Raw genomic sequence first — 21,178 nt, forward strand, 5'->3', positions numbered from 1 at the left:
AAGGGAGGACCCTTGAATCAGGTTGATCATTTGATTTGGTCAATGGTCAAAATACTATCTGTCCTGGAATTCACCTAATCACCATTGATAACGTAATCAGTGCTGTGTCTGTATGTGTGTCTTGTAGGGAGGTGCCCGCCTTCCACTGTGTCAATGGACTACTCCTGGGCCCTGAGTGAATGCCAACCAGTCAGTGCCATGCTGGCACTTGTCCCTTGTGAATTAGCTGTGAATCAGGAACTGTGATTTGGCTATGTTCAACTGTCTGTTTACTGTTGACTTCCATGACTGTATGGTGACAGTCTTTCTCCCCGTGTGATAGGAGCTGGGTCAGATATAGGAGCTGAAGTCGGGCTCCATCATGACCAGTGTCTGTGTCGAGAGGGGCCCGGAGCTGATCTACTGGCCCCACACCTCAGAAGGGACAAAAGCTGATTACTAACAAGACAGAACATCACAAGTGTTTAGTAATATCATCTTTCAATACGTGTCACTCCACTCTAATTTTTCTACAGACGGGCAGAAGAGAGGCTTCTGAAATGAGTAATCTGACTAAAAGGCAGGTTGATCCTGATGTCTGATTTGGGAGAGACCTTGTTTCTCAGCATTAAAGGCAGGTTGATCCTGATGTCTGATTTGGGAGGAACCTTGTTCTCAGCATTAAAATGATACGTCTATTACTTAATATGGTCTTTGGTTATTATTGAATAGAATGGTAATATCAGTAAGGGGAGCTTTGAGTTGGTCAGTAGCCTACAGAGTGGTGGAAGTAGAGTACCATCCTCTAGTCAGTACCATCCTCTAGTCAGTACCAGTAGAGTACCATCCTCTAGTCAGTACCATCCTCTAGTCAGTACCATCCTCTAGTCAGTACCATCCTCTAGTCAGTACCAGTAGAGTACCATCCTCTAGTCAGTACCATCCTCTAGTCAGTACCAGTAGAGTACCATCCTCTAGTCAGTACCATCCTCTAGTCAGTACCAGTAGAGTACCATCCTCTAGTCAGTACCAGTAGAGTACCATCATCTAGTCAGTACCAGTAGAGTACCATCATCTAGTCAGTACCATCCTCTAGTCAGTACCAGTAGAGTACCATCATCTAGTCAGTACCATCCTCTAGTCAGTACCAGTATAGTACCATATTCTCGTCAGTACCAGTAGAGTACCATCATCTAGTCAGTACCATCCTCTAGTCAGTACCAGTAGAGTACCATCCTCTAGTCAGTACCAGTAGAGTACCATCATCTAGTCAGTACCATCCTCTAGTCAGTACCAGTAGAGTACCATCCTCTAGTCAGTACCAGTAGAGTACCATCCTCTAGTCAGTACCATCCTCTAGTCAGTACCAGTAGAGTACCATCCTCTAGTCAGTACCATCCTCTAGTCAGTACCAGTAGAGTACCATCCTCTAGTCAGTACCATCCTCTAGTCAGTACCAGTAGAGTACCATCCTCTAGTCAGTACCATCCTCTAGTCAGTACCATCCTCTATTCAGTACCAGTAGAGTACCATCCTCTAGTAAGTACCATCCTCTAGTCAGTACCAGTAGAGTACCATCCTCTAGTCAGTACCAGTAGAGTACCATCCTCTAGTTAGTACCAGTAGAGTACCATCCTCTAGTCAGTAACATCCTCTAGTCAGTACCAGTAGAGTACCATCCTCTGGTCAGTACCAGTAGAGTACCATCCTCTAGTCAGTACCATCCTCTAGTCAGTACCAGTAGAGTACCATCCTCTAGTCAGTACCATCCTCTAGTCAGTACCAGTAGAGTACCATCCTCTAGCCAGTACCATCCTCTAGTCAGTACCATCCTCTAGTCAGTACCAGTAGAGTACCATCCTCTAGTCAGTACCATCCTCTAGTCAGTACCAGTAGAGTACCATCCTCTAGCCAGTACCATCCTCTAGTCAGTACCATCCTCTAGTCAGTACCAGTAGAGTACCATCCTCTAGTCAGTACCATCCTCTAGTCAGTACCAGTAGAGTACCATCCTCTAGTCAGTACCATCCTCTAGTCAGTACCATCCTCTAGTCAGTACCAGTAGAGTACCATCCTCTAGTCAGTACCATCCTCTGGTCAGTACCAGTAGAGTACCATCCTCTGGTCAGTACCATCCTCTAGTTAGTACCACTAGAGTACCATCCTCTAGTCAGTACCATCCTCTAGTCAGTACCGTGTAGACCTCACTGTGAAATGCTTACTTACAATTCCTTAACCAACAATGCAGTAAAAAATTATTTATTCTGCGCTTTCAGACGAGAGTGCTCTGAAATCGAAGTAGATGGCCAGAGTGAATTTACGATCGCACCCTTTAATTAAATAGTGATCCATTCTGACTACTGACTCTGTCATCACACAGGACCGCGTGCTGACAATTATGGGCCGGCAGGCTACGAGGAGGCTAGATCTTTGTACGTGGACCTAAGGGATATGCTATCCAGATGAGTGTAGAGTCAGTGTGCCTGTCAAGTGGAGATAGCTGCCAAAAGGTTGAACGTACGTATCGTTAGGATCGTAAGAAAAGCTATGCATGAAACATGAAACGTAAATGTTCAAATAGATCTTTAAACTCTGTTACGACTATGATCTTTAAACGTACAAACTCTATGTTACGACTATGAATGAACATTTACACGTTCAATTCTTACTTTACGTCTCCCTTTACTCGGTTCCAGATCTTTTTTATGCGTACAAACCTTTGTCAGTAATGTGACATCTGCTAAGGGCATAAACCGAACGTAGCTCGTTGAAATTAGCTAGTCAATCAAGCAACTCCAGCCCAGACGACGGAGTTGCTTTGCAGGTTCTGGTTTCTTTTTCAAAAAAGAAGTCGAGAGCTTGTTTTAGAGCTGCATTCAATAACGACGTTATACCACTAGATGGCGCAGTAAAGGCTTGGGCCTTCAGCTAATGACTCATGTGAGAATGATAAAGACCCAGAAGAGCCTTGTCAAGAATAACCGCCTGAGCTGCAAAATAGAAGTAAATCTGATTGAAGCTAGGCCTATTCTAGTATCTAAATATGCCATCCTGTTGTGTGTCATTTAATTGCATCGTTTATTTTTATAGCCGCGTGGGGCTAATGTGGTGATCATGTCATCAAATGAATCACACTTTTTCCAGTATTTGGGAGCACGGACTGTAGGCCTTATATTAGGCATTATGACTGGTGTATTTGTGACTTCTACTCTTGTGTGTAGGCTTGTTGTAGCCATTTGCGTTGCTCAACCCCCGTCACACACCTTACACCTTAGCCAAATACATTTAAACTCAGTTTTTCACAATTCCTGACATTTAGTCCTAGTAATAATTCCCTGTCTCAGGTCAGTTAGGATCACCACTATATTGTAAGATGTGAAATGTCAGAATAAGAGTAGACAGAATGATTTATTTCAGCTTTTATTTCTTTCATCACATTCCCAGTGGGTCAGAAGTTTTGCCTTTAAATTGTTTAACTTGGGTCAAATGTTTCGGGTAGCCTTCCACATGCTTCCAACAATAAGTTGGGTGAATTTTGGCCCATTCCTCCTGACAGAGCTGGTGTAACTGAGTCAGGTTTGTAGGCCTCCTTGCTCGCACATGCTTTTTCAGTTCTTTCCACACATTTTCTATGGGATTGAGGTCAGGGCTTTGTGATGGCCACTCCAATACCTTGACTTTGTTGTCCTTAAGCCATTTTGCCACAACTTTGGAAGTATGCTTGGGGTCATTGTACATTTGGAAGACCCTTTTGCGACCAAGCTTTAACTTCCTGACTGATGTCTTGAGATGTTGCTTCAATATATCCACATAATTTTCTTCCCTCGTGATGCCATCTATTTTGTGAAATGCACCAGTCCCTCCTGCAGCAAAGCACCCCCACAACATGATGCTGCCACCCCCGTGCTTCATGGTTGGGATGGTGTTCTTCGGCTTGTAAGCATCCCTCTTCATCCAAACATAAGGATGGTCATTATGGCCAAACAGTTATATTTTTGTTTCATCAGACCAGAGGACATTTCTCCAAAAAGTACGATCTTTGTCCCCATGTGCAGTTGCAAACCGTAGTCTGGCTTTTTTATGGCGGTTTTGGAGCAGTGGCTTCTACCTTGCTGAGTGACCTTTCAGGTTATGTCGATATAGGACTCGTTTTACTGTGGATATAGATACTTTTGTACCTGTTTCCTCCAGCATCTTCACAAGGCCCTGTGCTGTTGTTCTGGGATTGATTGGCACTTTTACTGGTTATGATTCAATGTTCCTGGTAAATATTAGAGGGCGACTGATTATGATTTTTCAACGCCGGTACCGATTATTGGCCAAAACCGATGTTTTTTATTTTTTATTTGTAATAATGGTAATTACAACAATACTGAATGAACACATTTATTTTACCTTAATATTATACATCAATAATATCAATTTAGCCTCAAATAAATAATGAAACATGTTCAATTTGGTTTAAATAATGGAAAAACAAAGTGTTGGATATGTGTCACGTAAAAAAGCTAACGTTTCAGTTCCTTGCTCAGAACATGAGAACATATGAAAGCTGGTGGTTCCTTTTAACATGAGTCTTCAATATTCCCAGGTAAGAAGTTTTAGGTTGTAGTTATTATAGGAATTATAGGACTATTTCTCTCTATACCATTTGTATTTCATATACCTTTGACTATTGGATGTTCTTATAGGCACTTTAGTACTGCCAGTGTAACAGTATAGCTTCCGTCCCTCTCCTCGCCCCTACCTGGGCTCGAACCAGGAACACATCGACAACAGCCACCCTCGAAGCACCGTTACCCATTGCGCCACAAAAGCCTAGGCCCTTGCAGAGCAAGGGGAACAACTACTCCAAGTCTCAGAGCAAGTGACGTCACCGATTGATACGCTATTAGCGTGCACCTCGCTAACTAGCTAGCCATTTCACATCGGTTACACCAGCCTAATCTCGGGAGTTGATAGGCTTTAAGTCATAAACAGCTCAATGCTTGAAGCACAGCGAAGAGCTGCTGTCAAACACATGAAAGTGCTGTTTGAATGAATGCTTATGAGCCTGCTGCTGCCTACCACCGCTCAGTCCGACTGCTCTATCAAATCATAGACTTAATTATAACATTCGAAAACAAAATGTTTATTCTTTCAGTGAAATACAGAACCGTTCCGTATTGTATCTAACGGGTGGCATCCATAAGTCTAAATATTGCTGTTACATTGTACAACCTTCAATGTTATGTCATAATTATGTACAATTCTGGCAAATTAATTACTGTCTTTGTTTGGAAGAAATGGTCTTCACACAATTCGCAACGAGCCAGGCGGCCCAAACTGCTGCATATACCCTGACTGCTTGCACAGAACGCAAGAGAAGTGACACATTATCCCTAGTTAAAATAAATTCATGTTAGCAGGCAATATTAACAAAATATGCAGGTTTAAAAAGATATACTTGTATTGATTTTAAGAAAGGCATTGATGTTTATGGTTTGGTGCAACGACAGTGCTAAATCATCACCCGTTTGGCGAAGTAGGCTGTGATTCGATGAAAAATTAACAGGCACCGCATCGATAATATGCAACGCAGGACACGCTATAGATAAACTAGTAATATCATCAACCATGTGTAGTTAACTAGTGATTATGTTAAGATGTTTTGTTTTTTATAAGTTTAAATCTAGCTAGCAACTTACCTTGGCTTCTTGCTGCCCTCGCGTAACAGGTAGTCAGCCTGCCACGCAGGCTCCTCGTGGAGTGCAATGTAAGGCAGGTGGTTAGAGCGTTGGACAGGTAACCAGAAGGTTGCAAAAACGAATCCCAGAGCTGACAAGGTCAAAATCTGTCGTTCTGCCCCTGAACAAGGCAGTTAACCCACTGTTCATTGAAAATAAGAATGTGTTCTTAACTGACTTGCCTAGTTAAATAAAGGTTAAATAAAGGTGTAAAAAAAAAAAAGGCCAAATCGGTGTCCAAAAATACCGATTCCCAATTGTTATGAAAAATTAGGGCCGACTTCAAGTTATCGGCCATTCCGATTAATCGGCCGACCTCTAGTAGATACTACTGGTTATGAATCCTTATTCCTGGTGGATACTACTGGTTATGATTCATGTTAGATAAAGCTGTTATAGTCCTGCAGCATGTATGTAGTCCTAAAGCTGTTGTAGTTCTAAAGCTGTTGTAGTCCTGCAGCATGTATGTAGATCTAAAGCTGTTGTAGTCCTGCAGCATGTATGTAGATCTAAAGCTGTTGTAGTCCTGCAGCATGTATGTAGATCTAAAGCTGTTGTAGTCCTGTAGCATGTATGTAGATCTACAGCTGTTGTAGTCCTGTAGCATGTATGTAGATCTAAAGCTGTTGTAGTCCTGTAGCATGTATGTAGTCCTAAAGCTGTTGTAGTCCTGTAGCATGTATGTAGATCTACAGCTGTTGTAGTCCTGTAGCATGTATGTAGTCCTAAAGCTGTTGTAGTCCTGTAGCATGTATGTAGATCTACAGCTGTTGTAGTCCTGTAGCATGTATGTAGATCTAAAGCTGTTGTAGTCCTGCAGCATGTATGTAGTCATAAAGCTGTTGTAGTCCTGTAGCATGTATGTAGATCTAAAGCTGTTGTAGTCCTGCAGCATGTATGTAGATCTAAAGCTGTTGTAGTCCTGCAGCATGTATGTAGATCTAAAGCTGTTGTAGTCCTGCAGCATGTATGTAGATCTAAAGCTGTTGTAGTCCTGTAGCATGTATGTAGATCTACAGCTGTTGTAGTCCTGTAGCATGTATGTAGATCTAAAGCTGTTGTAGTCCTGTAGCATGTATGTAGTCCTAAAGCTGTTGTAGTCCTGTAGCATGTATGTAGATCTACAGCTGTTGTAGTCCTGTAGCATGTATGTAGTCCTAAAGCTGTTGTAGTCCTGTAGCATGTATGTAGATCTACAGCTGTTGTAGTCCTGTAGCATGTATGTAGATCTAAAGCTGTTGTAGTCCTGCAGCATGTATGTAGTCCTAAAGCTGTTGTAGTTCTAAAGCTGTTGTAGTCCTGCAGCATGTATGTAGATCTAAAGCTGTTGTAGTCCTGCAGCATGTATGTAGATCTAAAGCTGTTGTAGTCCTGCAGCATGTATGTAGATCTAAAGCTGTTGTAGTCCTGTAGCATGTATGTAGATCTACAGCTGTTGTAGTCCTGTAGCATGTATGTAGATCTAAAGCTGTTGTAGTCCTGTAGCATGTATGTAGTCCTAAAGCTGTTGTAGTCCTGTAGCATGTATGTAGATCTACAGCTGTTGTAGTCCTGTAGCATGTATGTAGTCCTAAAGCTGTTGTAGTCCTGTAGCATGTATGTAGATCTACAGCTGTTGTAGTCCTGTAGCATGTATGTAGATCTAAAGCTGTTGTAGTCCTGCAGCATGTATGTAGTCCTAAAGCTGTTGTAGTTCTAAAGCTGTTGTAGTCCTGCAGCATGTATGTAGATCTAAAGCTGTTGTAGTCCTGCAGCATGTATGTAGATCTAAAGCTGTTGTAGTCCTGCAGCATGTATGTAGATCTAAAGCTGTTGTAGTCCTGCAGCATGTATGTAGATCTAAAGCTGTTGTAGTCCTGCAGCATGTATGTAGATCTAAAGCTGTTGTAGTCCTGTAGCATGTATGTAGATCTACAGCTGTTGTAGTCCTGTAGCATGTATGTAGATCTAAAGCTGTTGTAGTCCTGTAGCATGTATGTAGTCCTAAAGCTGTTGTAGTCCTGCAGCATGTATGTAGTCCTAAAGCTGTTGTAGTCCTGCAGCATGTATGTAGATCTAAAGCTGTTGTAGTCCTGCAGCATGTATGTAGATCTAAAGCTGTTGTAGTCCTAAAGCTGTTGTAGTCCTGCAGCATGTATGTAGATCTAAAGCTGTTGTAGTCCTGCAGCATGTATGTAGTCCTAAAGCTGTTGTAGTCCTGCAGCATGTATGTAGTCCTAAAGCTGTTGTAGTTCTAAAGCTGTTGTAGTCCTGCAGCATGTATGTAGATCTAAAGCTGTTGTAGTCCTGTAGCATGTATGTAGATCTAAAGCTGTTGTAGTCCTGTAGCATGTATGTAGATCTAAAGCTGTTGTAGTCCTGTAGCATGTATGTAGATCTACAGCTGTTGTAGTCCTGTAGCATGTATGTAGATCTAAAGCTGTTGTAGTCCTGCAGCATGTATGTAGATCTACAGCTGTATGTAGATCTAAAGCTGTATGTAGATCTAAAGCTGTTGTAGTCCTGCAGCATGTATGTAGTCCTAAAGCTGTTGTAGTTCTAAAGCTGTTGTAGTCCTGTAGCATGTATGTAGATCTAAAGCTGTATGTAGATCTAAAGCTGTATGTAGATCTAAAGCTGTATGTAGATCTAAAGCTGTTGTCGTCCTGTAGCATGTATGTAGATCTAAAGCTGTTGTAGTCCTGTAGCATGTATGTAGTCCTAAAGCTGTTGTAGTCCTGCAGCATGTATGTAGATCTAAAGCTGTTGTAGTCCTGCAGCATGTATGTAGATCTAAAGCTGTTGTAGTCCTGCAGCATGTATGTAGTCCTAAAGCTGTTGTAGTTCTAAAGCTGTTGTAGTCCTGTAGCATGTATGTAGATCTAAAGCTGTATGTAGATCTAAAGCTGTATGTAGATCTAAAGCTGTATGTAGATCTAAAGCTGTTGTCGTCCTGCAGCATGTATGTAGATCTAAAGCTGTTGTCGTCCTGCAGCATGTATGTAGATCTACAGCTGTATGTAGATCTAAAGCTGTATGTAGATCTAAAGCTGTTGTAATCCTGCAGCATGTATGTAGATCTAAAGATGTATGTAGATCTAAAGCTGTTGTTGTCCTGTAGCATGTATGTAGATCTAAAGCTGTTGTAATCCTGCAGCATGTATGTAGATCTAAAGCTGTTGTAGTCCTGCAGTATACGGCCTAAAGCTGTTGTAGTCCTAAAGCTGTTGTAGTCCTAAAGCTGTTGTAGTCCTGCAGCATGTATGTAGTCCTAAAGCTGTTGTAGTCCTGCAGCATGTATGTAGTCCTAAAGCTGTTGTAGTCCTGCAGCATGTATGTAGTCCTAAAGCTGTTGTAATCCTGCAGCATGTATGTAGTCCTAAAGCTGTTGTAGTCCTAAAGCTGTTGTAGTCCTGCAGCATGTATGTAGATCTAAAGCTGTTGTAGTCCTGCAGCATGTATGTAGTCCTAAAGCTGTTGTAGTCCTGCAGCATGTATGTAGTCCTAAAGCTGTTGTAGTCCTAAAGCTGTTGTAGTCCTGCAGCATGTATGTAGATCTAAAGCTGTTGTAGTCCTGCAGCATGTATGAAGTCCTAAAGCTGTTGTAGTCCTGCAGCATGTATGTAGATCTAAAGCTGTTGTAGTCCTGCAGCATGTATGTAGATCTAAAGCTGTTGTAGTCCTGCAGCATGTATGTAGATCTAAAGCTGTTGTAGTCCTGTAGCATGTATGTAGATCTAAAGCTGTTGTAGTCCTGCAGCATGTATGTAGATCTAAAGCTGTTGTAGTCCTGCAGCATGTATGTAGATCTAAAGCTGTTGTAGTCCTGCAGCATGTATGTAGATCTAAAGCTGTTGTAGTCCTGCAGCATGTATGTAGATCTAAAGCTGTTGTAGTCCTGCAGCATGTATGTAGTCCTAAAGCTGTTGTAGTCCTGCAGCATGTATGTAGATCTAAAGCTGTTGTAGTCCTGCAGCATGTATGTAGATCTAAAGCTGTTGTAGTCCTGCAGCATGTATGTAGTCCTAAAGCTGTTGTAGTCCTGCAGCATGTATGTAGTCCTAAAGCTGTTGTAGTCCTAAAGCTGTTGTAGTCCTAAAGCTGTTGTAGTCCTGCAGCATGTATGTAGTCCTAAAGCTGTTGTAGATCTAAAGCTGTTGTAGTCCTGCAGCATGTATGTAGTCCTAAAGCTGTTGTAGTCCTAAAGCTGTTGTAGTCCTGCAGCATGTATGTAGTCCTAAAGCTGTTGTAGATCTAAAGCTGTTGTAGTCCTGCAGCATGTATGTAGTCCTAAAGCTGTTGTAAGCCTCCATGTCCATTCTGGGCTAGCTGTTCAGAACATCCTGTGGGTTTAAATGCAATCTGTTTCTGTTTGGCTTGTTGGTTTGGTTTTACACACACTTGCTCAGAAAGCCCTCTCGTCTGTGGTTTGCTTGCGCACTGAGTGTCATGAATGACTCAACCCCCTGTGGTCCTGAACCCCACCACCCGTGCTTAGTCGGGGACACACGTTCACCCACCAACTGAGTTATTGGGATTGATTGATTCACACAGTCTTTTTCCTGTGATGAGGTTATGAGCTATCCCCATTGTTTGACCTCGAACCGTCATCATGTTTGACCTCGAACCGTCATCATGTTTGACCTCTAACCCTCATCATGTTTGACCTCTAACCCTCATCATGTTTGACCTCTAACCGTCCTCATGGTGTTTGACCTCTAACCCTCATGGTGTTTATCTCATTTCCAGGAGGCCATCAAGTCCCGGGCCCCACAGCTCCACCTGGAGTACAGGTTCTATAAACAGCTGGGGAGTTCAGGTGAGAAACATCACAGAATTATATTGATTCTCTGTGGTCATGAACACCAATGTAATGGAAGTTTATTATCAGGAAAACTGTTAAATGTAGTATTGAATCCACCAATATAATGGATGTTTATTATCAGGGAAATAATTAAATATATCTTCAACTAACCTGTACCCCCGCACATTGACTCGGTCCCGGTATCCCCTGTATAATGCCTCCACATTGAGAGTGTGTGTGTGGCAGGCTTACAGTGATGTCAAAAAACAACATTTGAGAGTGTGCTGACCCTGGTGCTAGAGGGGGTACAGCTGACCCTGGTGCTAGAGGGGGTACAGCTGGAGGTTGAATGTTTGAAGGGGTACTATAACCAGTCTGGGAACCACTGATCTAGGACCAAAAGGCTTCTTAACAGCTTCTATCCCCAAGCCATGAGACTCTTGAACACTTAATCAAATGGCTACCTGGACTATTTGCATTGTACCCACCATATCCTCCATTTTGACGCTGCTGCTACTCTGTATTTTCCATACATGCATCCAGTCACTTAACCTCTACCTACATGTACATATTACCTCAACTACCTCCACTAACCGGTGCCCCCTTGTTTATAGTGTCGCTATTGTTATTTTACTGCTGCTCTTTAATTACTTGTTATATTTCAATATTATTTTTATTGTTTTTCTTAAAACTGCATTGTTGATTAAGGGCTTGTAAATAACATTTGATTTGATTTAGATTTGATATTGATATAACAGGCTGAGGTACAGTCACCAGGTGCTCTCCACTATAACAGGCTGAGGTACAGTCACCAGGTGCTCTCCACTATAACAGGTTGGGCCAGTCACCAGGTGCTCTCCACTATAACAGGCTGAGCTAGTCACCAGTCACCAGGTGCTCTCCACTATAACAGGTTGAGCCAGTCACCAGGTGCTCTCCACTATAACAGGCTGAGCTAGTCACCAGTCACCAGGTGCTCTCCACTATAACAGGCTGAGCTAGTCACCAGGTGCTCTCCACTATAACAGGCTGAGCTAGTCACCAGGTGCTCTCCACTATAACAGGCTGAGCTAGTCACCAGTCACCAGGTGCTCTCCACAATAACAGGCTGAGCTAGTCACCAGGTGCTCTCCACTATAACAGGCTGAGCTAGTCACCAGGTGCTCTCCACTATAACAGGCTGAGCTAGTCACCAGTCACCAGGTGCTATCCACTATAACAGGCTGAGCTAGTCACCAGGTGCTCTCCGCTATAGCAGGCTGAGCTAGTCACCAGGTGCTCTCCACTATAACAGGCTGAGCTAGTCACCAGGTGCTCTCCACTATAACAGGCTGAGCTAGTCACCAGGTGCTCTCCACTATAACAGGCTGAGGTACAGTCACCAGGTGCTCTCCACTATAACAGGCTGAGCTATTCACCAGTCACCAGGTGCTCTCCACTATAACAGGTTGAGCCAGTCACCAGGTGCTCTCCACTATAACAGGCTGAGCTAGTCACCAGACACCAGGTGCTCTCCACTATAACAGGCTGAGCTAGTCACCAGGTGCTCTCCACTATAACAGGCTGAGCTAGTCACCAGTCACCAGGTGCTCTCCACTATAACAGGCTGAGCTAGTCACCAGTCACCAGGTGCTCTCCACTATAACAGGCTGAGCTAGTCACCAGTCACCAAGTGCTCTCCACTATAACAGGCTGAGCTAGTCACCAGTCACCAAGTGCTCTCCACTATAACAGGCTGAGCTAGTCACCAGTCACCAAGTGCTCTCCACTATAACAGGTTGAGCCAGTCACCAGGTGCTCTCCACTATAACAGGCTGAGCTAGTCACCAAGTGCTCTCCACTATAACAGGCTGAGCTAGTCACCAGTCACCAGGTGCTCTCCACTATAACAGGCTGAGCTAGTCACCAAGTGCTCTCCACTATAACAGGCTGAGCTAGTCACCAGTCACCAGGTGCTCTCCACTATAACAGGCTGAGCTAGTCACCAGTCACCAGGTGCTCTCCACTATAACAGGCTGAGCCAGTCACCAGTCACCAGGTGCTCTCCACTATAACAGTTTTTCTGATATTATACTTCCATTACATTGGTGGATTCAAATCAAATCAAATGTTATTTGTCAGTAGACCTTACCGTGAAATGATGAATACAACAGGTGTAGTAGACCTTACCGTGAAATGCTGACTTTACATACCTGTGGCTGTATTTCAAGGCCTACCTTCAAACTCAGTGCCTCTTTGCTTGACAACAGGAGAAAATCAAAAGAAATCAGCCAAGACCTCAGAAAAAAAATGTAGACCTCCACAAGTCTGGTTCATGCTTGGGAGCAATTTCCAAACGCCTGAAGGTACCACGTTCATCTGTACTAACAATAGTACACAAGTATAAACACCATGGGACCACGCAGCCGTCATACCACTCAGGTAGGAGACACGTTCTGTCTCCTAGAGATGAACGTACTTTGGTACGAGAAGAGCAAGTCAATCCCAGAACAACAGCAAAGGACCCTGTGAAGATACTGGAGGAAACAGGTACAAAAGTATCTACAGTGGGGCAAAAAAGTATTTAGCCAGCCACCAATTGTGCAAGTTCTCCCACTTAAAAAGATGAGAGATGCCTGTAATTTTCATCATAGGTGCACTTCAACTATGACAGACAAAACGAGAAAAAAAATCCAGAAAATCACATTGTAGGATTTTTAATGAATTTATTTGCAAATTATGGCGGAAAATAAGTATTTGGTCAATAACAAAAGTTTATCTCAATACTTTGTTATATACCCTTTGTTGGCAATGACAGAGGTAAAATGTTTTCTGTAAGTCTTCACAAGGTTTTCACACACTGTTGCTGGTATTTTGGCCCATTCCTCCATGCAGATCTCCTCTAGAGCAGTGATGTTTTGTGGCTGTTGCTGGGCAACACGGACTTTCAACTCCCTCTAAAGATTTTCTATGGGGTTGAGATCTGGAGACTGGCTAGGCCACTCCAGGACCGTTGAAATGCTTATTACGAAGCCACTCCTTCGTTGCCTGGGTGGTGTGTTTGGGATCATTGTCATGTTGAAAGACCCGGCCATGTTTTATCTTCAATGCCCTTGCTGATGGAAGGAGGATTTCACAAAAAATCTCACGATACATGGTCCCATTCATTCTTTCCTTTACACGGATCAGTCTTCCTGGTCCCTTTGCAGAAAAACAGCCCCAAAGCATGATGTTTCCACCCCCATGCTTCACAGTAGGTATGGTGTTCTTTTGATGCAACTCAACATTCTTTGTCCTCCAAACACGACGAGTTGAGTTTTTACCAAAAATAAATATTTTGGTTTCATCTGAGCATATAACATTCTCCCAATCTTCTTCTGGATCATCCAAATGCTCTCTAGCAAACTTCAGACGGGCCTGAACAGGTACTGGCTTAAGCAGGGGGACACGTCTTGCACTGCAGGATTTGAGTCCCTGGCGGCGTAGTGTGTTACTGATGGTAGGCTTTGTTACTTTGGTCCCAGCTCTCTGTAGGTCATTCACTAGGTCCCCCCGTGTGGTTCTGAGATTTTTGCTCACCGTTCTTGTGATCATTTTGACCCCACGGGGTGAGATCTTGCGTGGAGCCCCAGATCGAGGGAGATTATCAGTGGTCTTGTATATCTTCCATTTCCTAATAATTGCTCCCACAGTTGATTTCTTCAAACCAAGCTGCTTACCTATTGCAGATTCAGTCTTCCCAGCCTGGTGCAGGTCTACAATTTTGTTTCTGGTGTCCTTTGACAGCTCTTTGGTCTTGGCCATAGTGGAGTTTGGAGTGTGACTGTTGTGGACAGGTGTCTTTGATACTGATAACAAGTTCAAACAGGTGCCATTCATACAGGTAACGAGTGGAGGACAGAGGAGCCCCTTAAAGAAGAAGTTACAGGTCTGTGAGAGCCAGAAATATTGCTTGTTTGCAAATGACCAAATACAAATGACCAAATACTTATTTTTTAATTTGCAAATAAATTCATTAAAAATCCTACAATGTGATTTTCTGGATTTTTTTTCTCATTTTGTCTGTCATAGTTGATGTGTACCTATGATGAAAATTACAGGCCTCTCTCATCTTTTTAAGTGGGAGAACTTGCACAATTGGTGGCTGACTAAATACTTTTTTTGCCCCACTGTATATCCACAGTAAAACGAGTCCTATATCGACATAACCTGAAAGGCCGCTCAGCAAGGAAGAAGCCACTTCTCGAAAACCACCATAAAAAAGCCAGACTACGGTTTGCAAGTGCACTGGGGACAAATATCATACTTTTTGGAGAAATGTCCTCTGGTCTGATGAAACAAAAATATAACTGTTTGACCATAATGACCATTGTTATGTTTGGAGGAAAAAGGGGGAGGCTTGTAAGCCGAAGAACACCATCCCCACCGTGAAGCACGGAGATGGCAGCATCATGTTGTGGGGGTGCTTTGCTGCAGGAGGGACTGGTGCACTTCACAAAATAGATGGCATCATGAGGGAAGAAAATTATGTGGATATATTGAAGCAACATCTCAAGACATCAGTCAGGAAGTTAAAGCTTGGTCCCAAATGGGTCTTCCAAATGGACAATGATCCCAAGCATACTTCCAAAGTTGTGGCAAAATGGCTTAAGGACAACAAAGTCAAGGTATTGGAGTGGCCATCACAAAGCCCTGACCTCAATCCTATAGAAAAAGTGTGTGCGAGCAAGGAGGCCTACAAACCTGACTCAGTTACACCAGCTCTGTCAGGAGGAATGGGCCAAAATTCACCCAACTTATTGTGGGAAGCTTGTGAAAGGCTACCCGAAATCTTTGACCCAAGTTAAACAGTTTAAAGTCAATGCTACCAAATACTAATTGAGTGTATGTAAACTTCTGACCCACTGGGAATGTGATGAAAGCTGAAATAAGTAATTCTCTCTACTGTTATTCTGACATTTCACGTTCTTAAAATAAAGTGGTGATCCTAAGACACGAGGCTACTCAGGCAGGGGGGGGGGGGGACTCACCCAAATGTATAGCCCCGTTGGCACCAAGAGGACTGGTGTTGTCTTTAAAGACCAATAGCAGTCTATTGACCTAATGAAATGAGACCAGCACTCACTTGATTCTAAGTTGCAATTGAAGCTTTGTTTTACTGTTTTTTTTTTATTTATTTTTTAAACAATGTCTTATTATAATCACACACTGTTATATGTTTTTCTTGCATCTTCAGTGTGTTTGTGAAACCATTCACTTTGTCTCTGCAGAGGGCGTCCCCCAGGTATTCTACTTCGGGCCCTGTGGGAAGTATAATGCCATGGTTCTGGAGCTGCTGGGACCCAGTCTGGAAGACCTGTTTGATTTGTGTGACAGAACCTTCTCCCTCAAGACCGTCCTCATGATCGCTATTCAGCTGGTACAAATACACACTCTTTATTTCACTTTGTAGCTTTATTTATTAGAGAGGGGTAAAGATAAAAGATTGTGTTCAGGCGCCAGGCAGGTATTAACCATGCTGAAAGGAGAAGGGTAGAATAGAGAGAGTACCACTACCAGACCCACACACATCAGCAGAAGAGACTGCCTAGAGTTTAGCCTGTTTCCAAGATAGCCAGTGTAGAGAAAAGAGAATACACACCCTATAAAACCCACATCACAGCACAGGGGTAACCCCACCCAGAATACCTCATCAGCACAGGGGTAACCCCACCCAGAATACCTCATCAGCACAGGGGTAACCCCACCCAGAATACCTCATCAGCACAGGGGTAACCCCACCCAGAATACCTCATACAATAATAATAATAATGTCAGAGCAATTGAACAGCAACTTCATACAAGAAAGAACCCAGTCATCAACAGAAGATTTGCAATAATCTCTATCTTCCAGTGGAGGAGTGCAGAGGGTATGAATGTGGGAGGTGTTCATAGACACAAAGAGAATGTGGGGGGTGTTCATAGACACAAAGTGAATGTGGGAGGTGTTCATAGACACAAAGAGAATGTGGGGGGTGTTCATAGACACAAAGGGAATGTGGGAGGTGTTCATAGACACAAAGTGAATGTGGGGGGTGTTCATAGACACAAAGAGAATGTGGGGGGTGTTCATAGACACAAAGAGAATGTGGGGGGTGTTCATAGACACAAAGTGAATGTGGGAGGTGTTCATAGACACAAAGGGAATGTGGGAGGTGTTCATAGACACAAAGGGAATGTGGGAGGTGTTCATAGACACAAAGAGAATGTGGGGGGTGTTCATAGACACAAAGAGAATGTGGGAGGTGTTCATAGACACAAAGAGAATGTGGGAGGTGTTCATAGACACAAAGAGAATGTGGGAGGTGTTCATAGACACAAAGGGAATGTGGGAGGTGTTCATAGACACAAAGAGAATGTGGGAGGTGTTCATAGACACAAAGAGAATGTGGGGGGTGTTCATAGACACAAAGAGAATGTGGGGGGTGTTCATAGACACACAGGGAATGTGGGAGGTGTTCATAGACACAAAGGGAATGTGGGGGGTGTTCATAGACACAAAGAGAATGTGGGGGGTGTTCATAGACACAAAGGGAATGTGGGAGGTGTTCATAGACACAAAGTGAATGTGGGGGGTGTTCATAGACACAAAGTGAATGTGGGAGGTGTTCATAGACACAAAGAGAATGTGGGGGGTGTTCATAGACACAAAGAGAATGTGGGAGGTGTTCATAGACACAAAGAGTATGTGGGAGGTGTTCATAGACACAAAGAGAATGTGGGAGGTGTTCATAGACACAAAGAGAATGTGGGAGGTGTTCATAGACACAAAGAGAATGTGGGGGGTTGTTTGTTTGTCCCATTTGGTGAAATCTTGTTTTGCAAGTGGACCTCACACCTCGCTGAAATTAAGGGCAATTGGTTCAATGACACATTCCATTAGTTTTAGCCAAATTTGAATAGGTATTTCAATTTGAATTTGTTTTTTAATGATGTAGAATGCCCTGTGTGCTTTCTCTCTCAGCTCATTCACTGCCTCATTAAGGTGTCCAGTTGAGCTTGTTTTTAAAGTAATTGTAGTGTGTGCAGTACTCTATATATTTTGTACCAATTGAGAACTTTGGTCTAATTCCTTGAGATCTGGATCTTCTCTGGAAAATCATTATTTGAGTATTGTTGGGGTTTACTGCCTAGGCCCAGGTCTGGCACTACTGCTCTAGCAGGACCAGGCTCTGCTGTAGTCCGTGTGCTGTGGGCGACAGTAGGCATAGGTCATCTGCGAAGAGCAGGCATTTAACCTCTGAATTGTGGAGACTAACTCCAGGGGATGAGCATTTTTCTAGAATAGTGGCCAATTCGTTGATGTAAATATTGAAAATCAAATCAAATCAAATTTTATTTGTCACATACACATGGTTAGCAGATGTTAATGCGAGTGTAGCGAAATGCTTGTGCTTCTAGTTCCGACAATGCAGTAATAACAAGTAATCTAACTAACAATTCCAAAACTACTGTCTTGTACACAGTGTAAGGGGATAAAGAATATGTACATAAGGATATATGAATGAGTGATGGTACAGAGCAGCATAGGCAAGATACAGTAGATGGTATCGTGTACAGTATGTACAAATGAGATGAGTATGTAAACAAAGTGGCATAGTATAGTATAAAGTGGCTAGTGATACATGTATTACATAAGGATACCGTCGATGATATAGAGTACAGTATATACGTATGCATATGAGATGAATAATGTAGGGTAAGTAACATTTATATAAGGTAGCATTGTTTAAAGTGGCTAGTGATATATTTACATCATTTCCCATCAATTCCCATTATTAAAGTGGCTGGAGTTGAGTCAGTGTCAGTGTGTTGGCAGCAGCCACTCAGTGTTAGTGGTGGCTGTTTAACAGTCTGATGGCCTTGAGATAGAAGCTGTTTTTCAGTCTCTCGGTCCCAGCTTTGATGCACCTGTACTGACCTCGCCTTCTGGATGATAGCGGGTTGAACAGGCAGTGGCTCGGGTGGTTGATGTCCTTGATGATCTTTATGGCCTTCCTGTGACATCGGGTGGTGTAGGTGTCCTGGAGGGCAGGTAGTTTGCCCCCGGTGATGCGTTGTGCAGACCTCACTACCCTCTGGAGAGCCTTACGGTTGAGGGCGGAGCAGTTGCCGTACCAGGCGGTGATACAGCCCGCCAGGATGCTCTCGATTGTGCATCTGTAGAAGTTTGTGAGTGCTTTTGGTGACAAGCCGAATTTCTTCAGCCTCCTGAGGTTGAAGAGGCGCTGCTGCGCCTTCTTCACGATGCTGTCTGTGTGAGTGGACCAATTCAGTTTGTCTGTGATGTGTATGCCGAGGAACTTAAAACTTGCTACCCTCTCCACTACTGTTCCATCGATGTGGATAGGGGGGTGTTCCCTCTGCTGTTTCCTGAAGTCCACAATCATCTCCTTAGTTTTGTTGACGTTGAGTGTGAGGTTATTTTCCTGACACCACACTCCGAGGGCCCTCACCTCCTCCCTGTAGGCCGTCTCATCGTTGTTGGTAATCAAGCCTACCACTGTTGTGTCGTCCGCAAACTTGATGATTGAGTTGGAGGCGTGCGTGGCCACGCAGTCGTGGGTGAACAGGGAGTACAGGAGAGGGCTCAGAACGCACCCTTGTGGGGCCCCAGTGTTGAGGATCAGCGGGGAGGAGATGTTGTTGCCTACCCTCACCACCTGGGGGCGGCCCGTCAGGAAGTCCAGTACCCAGTTGCACAGGGCGGGGTCGAGACCCAGGGTCTCGAGCTTGATGACGAGCTTGGAGGGTACTATGGTGTTGAATGCCGAGCTGTAGTCGATGAACAGCATTCTCACATAGGTATTCCTCTTGTCCAGATGGGTTAGGGCAGTGTGCAGTGTGGTTGAGATTGCATCGTCTGTGGACCTATTTGGGCGGTAAGCAAATTGGAGTGGGTCTAGGGTGTCAGGTAGGGTGGAGGTGATATGGTCCTTGACTAGTCTCTCAAAGCACTTCATGATGACGGATGTGAGTGCTACGGGGCGGTAGTCGTTTAGCTCAGTTACCTTAGCTTTCTTGGGAACAGGAACAATGGTGGCCCTCTTGAAGCATGTGGGAACAGCAGACTGGTATAGAGATTGATTGAATATGTCCGTAAACACACCGGCCAGCTGGTCTGCGCATGCTCTGAGGGCGCGGCTGGGGATGCCGTCTGGGCCTGCAGCCTTGCGAGGGTTAACACGTTTAAATGTCTTACTCACCTCGGCTGCAGTGAAGGAGAGACCGCATGTTTTCGTTGCAGGCCGTGTCAGTGGCACTGTATTGTCCTCAAAGCGGGCAAAAAAGTTATTTAGTCTGCCTGGGAGCAAGACATCCTGGTCCGTGACTGGGCTGGATTTCTTCCTGTAGTCCGTGATTGACTGTAGACCCTGCCACATGCCTCTTGTGTCTGAGCCGTTGAATTGAGATTCTACTTTGTCTCTGTACTGGCGCTTAGCTTGTTTGATAGCCTTGCGGAGGGAATAGCTGCACTGTTTGTATTCGGTCATGTTACCAGACACCTTGCCCTGATTAAAAGCAGTGGTTCGCGCTTTCAGTTTCACACGAATGCTGCCATCAATCCACGGTTTCTGGTTAGGGAATGTTTTAATCGTTGCTATGGGAACGACATCTTCAACGCACGTTCTAATGAACTCGCACACCGAATCAGCGTATTCGTCAATGTTGTTATCTGACGCAATACGAAACATCTCCCAGTCCACGTGATGGAAGCAGTCTTGGAGTGTGGAGTCAGCTTGGTCGGACCAGCGTTGGACAGACCTCAGCGTGGGAGCCTCTTGTTTTAGTTTCTGTCTGTAGGCAGGGATCAACAAAATGGAGTCGTGGTCAGCTTTTCCGAAAGGGGGGCGGGGCAGGGCCTTATATGCGTCGCGGAAGTTAGAGTAACAATGATCCAAGGTCTTTCCTCCCCTGGTTGCGCAATCGATATGCTGATAAAATTTGGGGAGTCTTGTTTTCAGATTAGCCTTGTTAAAATCCCCAGCTACAATGAATGCAGCCTCCGGATAAATTGTTTCCAGTTTGCAGAGAGTTAAATAAAGTTCGTTCAGAGCCATCGATGTGTCTGCTTGGGGGGGGATATATACGGCTGTGATTATAATCGAAGAGAATTCTCTTGGTAGAAGAGTGCAGGGCTCAGATTGCAACCCTGGCGAAGGCCCTGACCCTGGTAAAAAGAAATCTGTTATTTTCTTGCCAATTTTAATGCTGCACGTATTGCCAGTATACATTGTTTTAATTATGTCATATGTTTTACCCCGTACACCACTTTCAATATCTTTATAGAACAGTCCTGTCTGCTAAATAGAATCAAATGCTTTTTGGAAATCGATAAAGCAAGCGTATATTTTGGTATTATTTAGGTGGACATGTTTATCTATAAGACTGTGTAGGGTGTAAATATTGTGCAACGTTTTGGTATAAATCCAATTTGTCTTTTACTCAAGACATTGTGCTTATTAAGGAAGTTTATAAATCTTACATTTATAATACTACAGAAAACCTTCCCCAGGTTACTGTTCACACAAAACCCTCTGTAATTGTTAGGGTCAAGTTTGTCTCTGTTCTTAAAGATTGGGGTTATGAGTCCTTGATTCCAGAAGTCAGGGAAATGACCTACACTCAGGATCAAACTTAACAGTTTTAATTATAGCCAATTGAAATGTTG

The 21,178-nt window shown here is 43.7% G+C and overlaps 2 protein-coding genes across 9 annotated transcripts in view; one reads left to right on the forward strand and one right to left on the reverse strand.

The window, feature by feature from the left end:
- LOC118965583 (paired mesoderm homeobox protein 1) overlaps positions 1-21,178 on the reverse strand; it is a 145,894-nt gene that overhangs the window by 25,328 nt on the left and 99,388 nt on the right. The gene's annotated exons all lie outside the window — the stretch shown is intronic.
- The window catches only part of LOC110530891 (casein kinase I), a 67,590-nt gene that overhangs the window by 24,649 nt on the left and 21,763 nt on the right, over positions 1-21,178 (forward strand). For all 8 annotated transcript variants that reach the window (XR_016482719.1, XR_016482718.1, XM_036986738.2 and 5 more), the window contains exons 3-4: positions 10,434-10,503; positions 15,738-15,886. Coding sequence is in view for 6 of the 8 variants with exons in the window: in XM_036986738.2 (XP_036842633.2) it covers positions 10,434-10,503; positions 15,738-15,886 (219 nt within the window). In the remaining 2 variants the exon portion in view is untranslated. The remainder of the gene's footprint in view (positions 1-10,433; positions 10,504-15,737; positions 15,887-21,178) is intronic.

The sequence above is a fragment of the Oncorhynchus mykiss genome, chromosome 8, assembly GCF_057628025.1.
Source record: "Oncorhynchus mykiss isolate SJ-2025 chromosome 8, ASM5762802v1, whole genome shotgun sequence".
In the NCBI taxonomy this organism is placed as follows: Eukaryota; Metazoa; Chordata; class Actinopteri; order Salmoniformes; family Salmonidae; genus Oncorhynchus; species Oncorhynchus mykiss.